General features: G+C 38.1%; 3 protein-coding genes across 3 annotated transcripts; 2 read left to right on the top strand and 1 right to left on the bottom strand.

The window, feature by feature from the left end:
* Positions 1-262: 262 nt before the first annotated feature.
* Positions 263-1,868, top strand: LOC106714159 (zinc finger protein 33B). The gene is made up of 2 exons (XM_014507123.2): positions 263-1,428; positions 1,542-1,868. The coding sequence occupies exons 1-2, from the start codon at positions 368-370 to the stop codon at positions 1,852-1,854; spliced, it is 1,374 nt and encodes a 457-aa protein (XP_014362609.2). The 5' UTR covers positions 263-367; the 3' UTR covers positions 1,855-1,868.
* A 620-nt stretch (positions 1,869-2,488) lies between these two features.
* On the bottom strand, positions 2,489-5,204 carry LOC106714163 (estradiol 17-beta-dehydrogenase 11). The gene is made up of 6 exons (XM_014507126.2): positions 4,942-5,204; positions 4,425-4,562; positions 4,106-4,297; positions 3,830-3,959; positions 3,432-3,608; positions 2,489-2,821 (listed from the first exon to the last, which is right to left on the bottom strand). The coding sequence occupies exons 1-6, from the start codon at positions 5,173-5,175 to the stop codon at positions 2,676-2,678; spliced, it is 1,017 nt and encodes a 338-aa protein (XP_014362612.2). The 5' UTR covers positions 5,176-5,204; the 3' UTR covers positions 2,489-2,675.
* Positions 5,205-5,527: 323 nt separating this feature from the next.
* On the top strand, positions 5,528-11,240 carry LOC106714144 (armadillo repeat-containing protein 3). The gene is made up of 17 exons (XM_014507104.2): positions 5,528-5,688; positions 5,988-6,215; positions 6,422-6,583; positions 6,728-6,952; positions 7,085-7,285; positions 7,526-7,685; positions 7,898-8,047; positions 8,311-8,438; positions 8,665-8,766; positions 8,862-8,983; positions 9,074-9,203; positions 9,533-9,686; positions 9,778-9,886; positions 9,963-10,013; positions 10,214-10,361; positions 10,567-10,737; positions 11,009-11,240. Exons 1-17 carry the CDS (start codon positions 5,545-5,547, stop codon positions 11,195-11,197), a joined length of 2,574 nt encoding a protein of 857 aa, XP_014362590.2. The 5' UTR covers positions 5,528-5,544; the 3' UTR covers positions 11,198-11,240.
* Positions 11,241-11,602: the final 362 nt, after the last annotated feature.

Below are 11,602 nucleotides of genomic sequence, written 5' to 3'. Positions count from 1 at the left end.
TTTATTATGCAGCGGCCAACAAAATGTCAAATTACAACTATGTCCCACAAAATTATTTAAAATTTCCAAGGTGAACACTGTTTTATAAATAAATAAAAATAAAATAAAAAAGGCTACCTGAACCGATGGACATAAGTCAAACTAAATTATGACAACTCACTAAAAATGTCACAATATTAACATTTTTCGTCCACAATTGACTGATAACGACATTGACAATGACAACTGACCTGACAATGCCATCTGAGTCTACTTCTATTCTTGAATATTGTTGTTGAGGGTTGATATTTTTATGGAGTTTATGACTCTTTTTTTCACTGTCTACTCGTAAATACTTGTTTCTTTCTGCACATTTACAAGGATAAAAATGGAAGACAACATTAAAACCTGTTGTAGAATATGTTTGGACGTCGAGACGAAACATGTGTCCATTTTTGAAGATCCGGTTGTTCTCTTACATATAAAATCGTGCTTATCAATCAACGTAAACACTAACGATGACCTTCCTAAAGAAATCTGCGTAGTTTGCATATCGCAGTTATGCGACTTTTACAATTTCCAGCAAAATGCTAGATGTTCACAAGACTGGCTAGAATCTTCTATTCAGTCAAAAACGAAGAAATCAGAAACTAAAACTTACGTACAACCATTACCTGATTCTGAATACAATTCGGACTCACTCCTAGAATTTCTAAACAATACAGCAAACATAGAGGAATATCTAAACAATTTAGGTAAAGAAGATATCCCTTCCATAGTAAGTTTGCTTGATAAAACAAGCGATCATAACATAGAGTTCACAAAAACAATTAATAAAGTTACCAAACAGGCTAGTCCTAAAAAAAGAGAGTCACCAAAAACAAAGAAATGTATTAAAATGGATATAGATGTTTTAGATTCTGATGTAGAGTTGGTAAAAGAAATATTGTTTAAAGAGACAGAGCCTAAAACTAAAAGCAATCATGTAAAAAATGATAAGACAATATGTTTTGGCTGCAAAGCTAAATTTGATAATGTACAAAAACTGTCACAACACTTGTGTATATGTGAAAATGCATCTAGAACATGCATACATTGTAATGTACAATTTGAATCCAAGAAAAAAATGAAAAAACACTCAATTATTCATGGAATATTAACACAAATGATTTGCAACTGTGGTAAACAATTTACTAACAAAGAATTACTTGTAAAACATTACAACAGTTGTCAAGCTGACCAAGTGTCTATGTTAGGTTTGTGTCACCGCTGCAAACAGTGCGGAGTTATCTTTAAAGACAGATTGGAGCTCTACAAACATGTAAAGCAGCATTTAATTAAATCTGCTGAAAAGATTTGTGATATATGTGGACATACCTTTATTGGTAATGACAGATTAGCTAAACATAAAAAAGAAGAACATGAAAAACTGGAAAACTTATTGTATAGGTGAGAAAAAAATGTTAAACTATAATTAGTAACATTTTTTTTTACCTAATTTGATTTATTATTAATTCTTTACTTTTATTTCACTTCACTATTAATTTTTTTTCATATTTCAGGTGTAAGATTTGCAATAAAATATCAGGAAACCACAAAGAAATGTACATGCATGTACAAAATCACACAAAACAAGTTGCGAGCAGTCACCTGTGTGAGTCATGTGGTCACAGTTTTGCAACAAAAGCTACATTACTTCGTCATTCTTTGCAACATGCTGCACAAAATGATCATCAATGCTCATTCTGCTCTAAAAAGTTTCCTGATGCAAAATCTAATTATGAACATCAATTAAAACATAGTGATATTGTTATGTGTGATAAATGTGGTGAGAAAGTAGATAGACATAAATTAGAATGTCATCTGTGCGTTTAAATAAAATCAACTAGCTGTCGACCATGATTGTGTCCATGCGGAATTAAAAAAAAAATCAAGATGCCTATGTGTTCTTCCAGACTATGGAGATACCTTCAAACAAACATCCATCCATCTAAACATTCGCATTTATAATATTAGTAAGCTCGAAATGCAGAATGTAGCTGTAGTTTGCATAGCAGATAAGGAAAAACCAATTTTGTAAATTTTTGTCTATATGTCTGTCTGCAAGGCCGTTTTTGTTTCGGGTTATCTCCGGAAAGGCTAGACCGATTTTAATCCGACTTTGACCGGAAGGTAGTTAAAGTACGCTGGTATGTTAGACTACTTTTTTTTCTGCGCTGACGGAAGTCGCGGGTTACCGCTTTTTTAATAAAATATTGAGTTTACAAAATTCATAACACTTACAAATAAACAGTATTAAAAAAATACTAGCGATTTTGCCCATTGCAAATTGATAATTATGAATTGAAAGAAATATCTGGTTATATGGTGTAAAAAAAACGTTAAAACAGTTCTAAAATTATTTTTATTTATAACAAATTACACAATATACAAGTCTATTATAAAACAATAAATTCAAAAATGCATTAAATATATAAAATGGTATTCGTAATTACCCATCAGAGGCAGAGTGAGAAAGAAGATCGAGAAAAATTGCTAGTTGAAGGTCGAAAGGCGCTTAATTATTTTACAAAAGCCACGGTAATTTTTCTTACGGAAAATAAAAAAAACATTGTATAAACTAAAAACAAAACTTGTCCATACAAATATACTTAAAATCTATGGTAACATGTATAATCGAAATATTCTAAACAAAGTCAACAAAAGCTAAACCAACCCCTGTGACCGAAATTAAAGAAATCCATCAGAATTATTCTTATTCGGTATGGCAGTATGTTGTTGAGAACTATCAGTGGCTTCATGATTGAGGGTATGCTGATTTCTTTACGATTTTTACGAATACCTGCAAAATCATAAAAGACTAATTAAAAATTGAAAAACCTTACTCTCTACTAACATAAGCCTACTTGAAAACTGAATTAAACATTATGTTAATATGATGTCATGACTATTTAAAACGAGTTTATCAATTTCTTTTTTACATTCCGAAATTCGTTTTGTTCAACAAATAACAGATGGCGTGGAATGTAGTAGATGGAATTGACGACGAAATCTATGCTAATATAATTAAGCGTAAACACACTTTACAACGCAGGATCGTAGCAATCACGGCATGTTTTTGGAATCATTATTTTTGTAATAAAAAGCCTCATACTTACGACACGCTTTAGACGATTCATTTTCACGCCATTAAACTTAGGGGGGTAAGTAAATTGTTAAAAATTGTAATGCGAGAAAGGGATAAAAATTGCAAGCCAACAGAAGCAAAGATGGATGGTTGGCACGGTAACGGTAACAATGGCGGTGACCTACGTTGTCATTTAAATTTTGACTTTTGCAATTTCAAAGTTTTACACAATGTACACAATAAAAAAACTTTTCTGTGTAAAAAAGTGAATGGAATTTCATGCGAATAAAACAACACGGGGATAGGTAGTTCAGAATAAGCTTACCATCAATAATAATTTTTGCGGCGTCCTTTGGCGCGACCTCCGGGTAGAGGGAGGAGAAGCGGTGCGCTGGTGGGGGATACGAGCCGGTAGACAAGGTCGCCAGGTACACAGACGTCGTATAAATATTCTTCGTCCACGTGTCTAGGCGCAGCTCTTCCGTTATGGCATCCATCAACCCTGACAAGTAAATGTTGAATTATGTTTAAGCGAGCGTCAGTCAAAAGAAAGATTGGCTTTCTACTATTAGCACAAACAGCGACAGAAACGTAAGCCGCAGATTCAACACCATAGATATAGGAATAAAGAGTTATACCATATTGTACCCTGACTTTCTCTGCCTCACTTATGGTCTTTATCAGTCTATTAAAGGAATGTATAAGCGTTTGCATGTAACTAACCTCTGAGGCCGTATTTAGCAGCACAGTACGGCACCATTTCTGCGCAGGGCATGAGGCCCGCGCTCGAGTTTATCGCCACAATGTGACCACGTCTCTTCTCAATCATATTTGGGAGAAACGCTTGTATAATCTGTAAAAACGTGAAAGCAATTAAGTATTGGACATTAAATTTTATTTTTATTGGAATAAAATCCAATACACAGCAATAGTCGAGCAATCAAGCAAACAATGAATGGATAATCTTAACCTGTATTTATTTAAGATGGAAGAAATTACCCAGAAATGTGCCAGTAGATTAATTTCAATGAGCTTGGCAATTGCTTCTGGCCTGAAGTGAGTCACGGGTCCGCATGAATAGGTCCCTGCGTTGATCACCACGATGCTGACGTCAGACAGCTGACGTAGCAGCCGCGCGCCCAGCGAGGAAACCTGCTCTCGTGACGTCACGTCTATTGTGAACCCGAAGCACTGGAGGAGAAACACCAAGAGGCGATAGTTGAACGATTAATTAACTCAAAAACTTGATATTTATGAAAGGGTTAACGTACTGGCTGAAAGATAATAGTCAGTGAGCATTGACTGCAAAAACAGTTACCTCGCCGTCCTTTTTCCGTATCTCATTGACAACAGCGTTGTTCCGGGGCGTGTCGTGGTCCCAGCAGATAACGGTGGCGCCCAGCTCAGCAAACTGTATCGCTAGCTCGCGACCCAGGCCCTGGCCTGACCCGGTGATCTATGACGAAAATTTGACAACAATTTTGTGAGATTCAATTTATCAATATTACTAGTATTATAAATGCGAATGTTTAGATGGATGGATGGATGTTTGTTTGAAGGTATCTCCGGAACGGCTGAACGGATCATGGCACAGATTTAAAACATAATCTGGAAGAACACATAGGCTACTAATTAAGTTTTTTTTAATCCGGACGGAGTCGCGGGCGACAGCTAGTAAATTATAATACCAGCCGATTCTACTTACAATATCAACATCTATTCAAAAAATATTAATTACAAGTTTTGCAATATTTGCATTTTTAATTTTGCAAAAGTAAATATGAACTTTCTTGCTCACTGTACGAGGTATAATTGAACTAAGGAAAGCTACGAACCAGAACAGTTTCTCCGTACAAATTCTTCATTGACGGTGGAATTAGCACCCTTACAACAGCAATGGCACAAGTGGAGCACAGTTTGACGATGAGCACGAGTGTATCCAGTGCCCAAAGCGGCGCTGTCGACATGCCCCCGCTGTCCCACCACGGCAGTAGCCATCTCTCTTGGAACGCCCTGAACTTCCTAGCTATTATACCTATGTAACGAAATGTTAAACCTTTACTTCGCATAAAGCTTTTGTATAAAAGTACATCAACATTCAAAATGTCTAACTGGAAAATGACAACAAAGAAAATAATTTTTTAATCATTTTTGTAACGGCCAGTTTAAAAAAAAGATTCCGCGTAACTCACTGAGATACGGGCGTTAATGCACATGTTTGTATCGAATATAGAAGTAAGTAAATGCCGATTTTGTAATGAATTTGAAAAAATCAAAATACAATATTAGCTATTTTTAGCTAATAAACTTGGTCTGGTATCAACAAAAAAAGTAATTGACAATTATAAAACGTCAATTAAGTAAATAAAGCATAGAAAGTATATTTTCTGTATATATTAACATTAACTGAAGATATTTTCGTATAAATATTTTCTACGATGGCGAAACCTTTGCAGAAAGATAGAGAAAACAGATCCGCCGATAAGAAAGATTTGACTTTCCATCCATATAACATCACCCCGGAGACTGCTAAGACTGCGGTGTTACTTCTGGAGTCTCCTGAACCAGAGATATTATGCCAGGTTCCCTTATTATTATTTATTTTAAGATTCCACAATTTTCAAAGACAACAATAAAATGTGCCTCATTTTTTCACTTGGAACAAAAATATCGTTTGAACATGTAAGGCACCAAAAGTTAAAAAAAACTTACAATTGTACTTTCAGGATGAAATGCTATGAAGATTCATATATTTCAAATTATTATGGAATATTTAACTGCGTTATTAATATTATGTATTTAACCCAATACTCTTGTCCAAGGCTCTTTTAATGCAATATCTAAACGAGGCAATGATTTAATTGTAGTCAAATTTCCCCAGACGTTACGCGCGATCACAAAATTCTCAGCGCAAGACATGCTGAACCGTCAACTGCTGTTTGATCTAAACGCGATCCGGTACATCCTGCCACACATCGACCACGCCGAGCTGAACATCCGCCGGTTCGCGTTGAAGGCCCTCGCACAGCTGTGCCAGCTGCCGCACGCGCCGGAGGTCGTGCTTGATAACCCTCAGAACTTGAGGAAGATTGCTTTGATGCTCGTCAAAGTTAGTAACTTATCATTTGTGCGCAATTTGAAAGAAGAAATAAAAAACACTCAACAAAATACTGCGGTCTTATTATTGAATAACGTTTTTTTCCTGTATAGACTACTTACGGCTTCGAGTAATTTCCCGTAACCTTCTTAAGGTCATGATTATCCAATTTTTAGTACGACTTTGTAGAATTCCTGTAGTTTTAATTGTTTGTCGAGGTGGAAGACATATTCGTACTGGAGTTTGCGTCGCTGGTGCTGAGCGAGCTGACGCGCGAGCCGCTCGGCTGCGACCAGCTTGTCTCCGCCAACATCCTTAACACGCTCTTTAACCGCATGAAGAACAGCTCTGACCCTGATGTGCAGAATAATTGCTTGCAGGTTTTTACCATTTTAACTGTTGTTCTGGTGTTTTGATATATGTGTCTGTTTCTTTGTCTATTAAAGTAACACAAGACCTCTCTTCTTGTATTTTCCTGTACACTCTGCCTTGTGGATTATACTTTCCGATACAAATTGTCCTAGACTCTAAGCAACCTACTGGCTGACCCAGTGTGCGCGTCGGAGGTGACGAAAAGCAACCAGTTCAGCTGGGTGTCACTGCTAGCGCTGATGCAGAGCGAGTACCTGGCCATCCAGCACGCCGCGCTGCGTACCGTCGATCAGCTCATCCGGCGCTATAAAGATTACGCGGTCCAGAAGACCTTTAGAGCATCTACTGGAGTGCTGGACTTGTGTGACATTTTAGAGGTTAAATAATTGATATTATAGAGCAGTTTTGCTTTCGTAATATTTGAGATGAGGCATATACTGTTGTAGTTTTACAAGAACAACAGAAGACTAGCGTAGCCTCGAGTGACCGAGCTTATGATGTGGTTACAGTCGTATGAATTCCGCGACGTGCACACGGAGGTGCTGGGTGTCCTGCGCGACTACGCTGAGACGGAGGAGAACGCAGCGCACTTGTACCAATCGGGCTGCGTGCTACGACTGCTCGCCTACCTCGATATGGCGCTACCGGCCATGAAACCGCACTGTCTCGCGGTCCTCACCAAAATGTCCTTTACTGCCAACGGGAGAGATGTAACCTCATTGTTAACTTACCTGACTAGTTTAACTTGCTGGGCCTAAAGGTTCTACACCTTTATTTGTCAGTTCGAGAAAAGGTTGAGATTCAACAACTTTACCTTTACCATAATTTCTGATATCCAAGTATTTCTTTAAAGTCTGTCACTCTAGTACAATTACTCTGGATATATGTGTATGAGTTGTACTTTTGAGCGTTTATCGTGAAGCTTACTCCACATTCGATGGTTTACCCAGGCGCTATACCAGACAGGCACGGATCTGGTGTTCTGCAGCCAACTTCTGAGCACGAACGCCGACCTGTTGGCGGACGCTGCGATGGGCGTCGCAAACATGACCAAACTGCTGCCCGCTGCCGTACGCATGTCCGATACGAACATCATTGAGGCGCTTTGTGGTAACAACTGCCGGAGTTAGAATACTTAAACGGTTACTTTATACCCCTTACAGCAGCAGTCTGAGATAATTAAAGTACCAAATATACTAAGAGTCTTCGTTATTGATTAATAACTCGTAGTAAAACGTAAAAAAATAGCGGATCCGTCGGTATGGAGCGAGCTTGAAAAAGAGAGAGAAGGAAAGAGTTTATTTGCTGTATGTCCCTGTAAGGTATTTTGGCCGACGACGCGGCGCCGTGGTTCTTCGTACGCATCAACTCGCTGCGCGCATTGGCCGAGCTCTGTCGAATCATACCCAAGGCCGCCTATAGGCTGGTAGAACCCAGCACCTTCACTACGCTCAGGAATATCAACAAGAAGGGTTAGTTATGTAGACTCCAACATTTTGACATCTACATGTCCAATGTAACTACGATTTTACGTGAACTCGAAAGATAACTCGGTAGCAGTTAACGTGTTAACTTGTTTTTATCGAATTGCATTAATTTTATAGCAAAGTAATATTGTCTTCCTTTTTCAAAATATAGCAAAATAATACCTACATATCTATATGTTTTTACTTTTTTACGTTGACCTTTCTGTGTCTTCCCAAATAAATATGTATAAAGTATGGTGTAAGTGTAGTGGCGGACTCTCCAATCGAGGCGCAGCGCGTGGCGGTTCAGTGCTACATCAACCTGCAGAGCTACCACGTCAGTATGGCCGCCATGCTCAACGCCGACTTCATGCAAGAGTTGCTTAACATACTGAAGGTTTAACATTATACACTGCAACTTTATAATACAGATTTAATATTATATGTTCAAATTGAAGCTAAAACATATTTTTTGCCAGCGACTGGCTCCATGAGTATCATTTAAAAATCTAAGTGGCATTTAATGTGTTAAAGATGTAGTTAATGTTAGGATTTTATATTTAGAATGATATAGTTATGGAAGTTAAAAAAACTTAAGTGATTTCTTTTAAAAAATCTTTCAGCGAATCGATATAACATTGAAAATGATGACGTGTACTGCGCTCTGTGGTCTGATGGCCGAAGATGTGAGCAAGGAATTGTTCACAGCAAGGAAAGGGGAAGAGGTATTTATACTTCGCTTATAAAAATGTAATAAATAAAAATTCTATAAAAGCGCAGCTATTGTTTTATATTAATAATGCTAGATCATTTATTGTAGGTGATATCAAACAACCTACTGATAGAGCACGTGGGTTTACGCACGGCGCTGTGCGAGATGATCACTGGGAGCGTGACGGATGAGGGCGCCGACGTCTACCTGGACCTCGGCACTGTGCATTAGTTTGTCACATATTTTATTATATTGAAAATGACAACTGGGATTTTACGTTCTTTTTCTTTTAAGTGTCGCCAATATACTTGTACTTTCAGCATGGTAGAGAACAAGCAGGCGCGGTACGTCGTGGCCGCGTGGGAGCCGGCAATTGAGGCAATATTCCAGCAGCACCCTTCCGCCAAGCTGGCGTACACTGGCCGGCTGGACATCAATGATAAGACTAGGGTGCGGCATAAAATTACTAGATAATTATATCTATTGTTACATGGACGTTTCTACAACCATAGAACAAGGGCGGGATGTAGATGTTGATTATGGTTTTCTCTTAAATCTGATCGAAAAGGCCTATTAATATCAGTGTACACTCAAATTCGTTACTATTCATTACTAAAGTGTTAGAGATGTTATGGGCTTCGATCTCCTTATATTCCCTAAGAAAAGATCAGAAACATAACCATTCCTAACATTTGTCGAAAAGAAGAGTCCTTTCTATTGACATTTTTCGTTCGTGTCATTATAATAATTTTCGTGAAATATTTTGTGTACTGTATTAGGACGGATTCTACGTCCAGAAGCGACTATCCAGTCCGTTCCCTACATTACGTGCTTTATTGGAAGTGGCGGATCCGAGTCAAGACCCGGTGTTTGTGTGCTCTTTCCAACCTCCTGACGCTGAGAGCATTTCAGCTGTCGATTTGAGAACACCGAGTGAGTAATAAGCGAATAAGTATAACAAAAATGTTTTCAACAATGGTTGGTGGAATAATTGGTCTGATTTTATTTTATTATTTTTTTCTAGAATATTCGCCGACGTCGAGGTCCGATCGCAGCTTAAGTCCCGGCCGACTGCTAGATGACAAAAATCTTCGTCACTATTTGTTGCGCTTACGGATCTGGTTCGGTGATCCGTGAGTTAAAATGTGTATTATAAAAAGAGGAAACTAACTGAAATATCACGTATGAAATAAATTTGTTTGTCACCAGATCTAAATCTTTGCACTATCTGGAAATAGAAGACGCACATTATGAAGTTAGGTAAGTTTTTGTAGTTTATAAGTTTGTTTCCAATTAAATTAATAGTTTAGTCACTGTTATAAAATGTGGAGGATCTAATTGAGAATAGTTTAATTTTTTGGGGGATGAGTGGAGATGTGGCGGCTACGATGTTCTGTGCTTGTTTATCTTTGGTCATTGACAGATTGAGTAGTAGCTTGTGAGTATATGTTGGTGATCAGATACCGCGACAAGTGTGCGGAGGTGTCGACAACACTGAAGCAGAAGGCGGCACTTCTGGCGGAGTACGTGGCGGAGGTGATGAGCGGCCTCACACAGGAGCGCGATTGCTCAATGCCCAGCGTGCATCTACACCTTGCTGATATTATGGTAACTGAACGCTTTCGATAGATAGGCTACAAATCAGGTGTAGACAGGAGTTAATTTCGTTTAGTATTTAGTATTTAGCGAGCAATTTCATCAGCCTAAATTCAAGGCTATACCAAAGTAAAGATCTCTTCAAAGATGTCCTTCCGTAATCCGAGTAGCTTCATCAAAGTTGTGTTAGTACGAATACTGGTTCATCTGGTTGTAGATGGAGCTGCGTTCAAACATCATAGGGTTGGGTTTCGTGAAGTGCGGCGGGGCGCTGGAGCGGGCGCTGCTGTACAAGGTCCTGGCTGACCGCGCGGGGCTGCCGTGCGCGCTGGCCAGAGCCTGCAGCGCACGCGCCTGGTGCGAGGTCGCCGTGCCTGAGCCAGACCCGGTAAGGATCTGACTTTGAAAATATCATTATTATTTAATGTCCAATCATTATTATTTTAATGGCAAATCATTATTATTTTAATGGTCAATCATTATTATTTTAATGGCCAATCATTATTATTTTTATGGTCAATCATTATTATTTTAAGAGTCATTCAATATTTTAAAGGTGTATCTTTATATTTTAATGCATTATTCGGATTTCCGAAATAGGATTGTGCCGTTCGGTAAATAATTATGCACTTTTAATTGATTTGTAATCTTTTCTGAAGGAGGAGTCCGATGTTGAACAGAATTATCCAGCAGGCTTGTTACGAGCTAACTACGTGGTAGACCTGACGCAGTGTCCGGGCAGGCTGCTACCTATAGGTGGCGTTGATGCGAAGCTGATCTGCGGCCCCGCGTGCGACGCGCTATACACTGCGCGCTCGCCGCCTGACATTTGTAAATGTACCAAATAAACTGCAGCAATGTATGCGTATCATATTTTATTATTAGCTCGTTATTTCGAACACGTGGAACACGTATTTATAGCAATACTAGTAGTTGCCCGCGACTCCATAAAAAAACTTCATATGTCCTTCCAGACTATGTTCTATATTTAAGACTATGTGTCAAATTTCATCAAAATACGTTCAGCCGTTCTGGAGATACCTTCAAACATCCATCCATCCATCTAAACATTCGTATTTATAATATTAGTAAAATAAAATTGGTTAAGTAAATGAAACAATTTTAACAAATATCTGTAAAAATAATTTTAATATTATTTTTTTAAATACATAGAAACCAGTTGTGTTTATTTTATATATAAATAATATTATATAAAAATACAACGAACAGTTAACAAAAATGGACGGACAGAC

Source organism: Papilio machaon, chromosome 2, assembly GCF_912999745.1.
Source record: "Papilio machaon chromosome 2, ilPapMach1.1, whole genome shotgun sequence".
Taxonomy (NCBI): Eukaryota; Metazoa; Arthropoda; class Insecta; order Lepidoptera; family Papilionidae; genus Papilio; species Papilio machaon.
The sequence above is the reverse complement of the archived record's forward strand: the minus strand, read 5'-3'. Positions and strand labels throughout refer to the sequence as shown.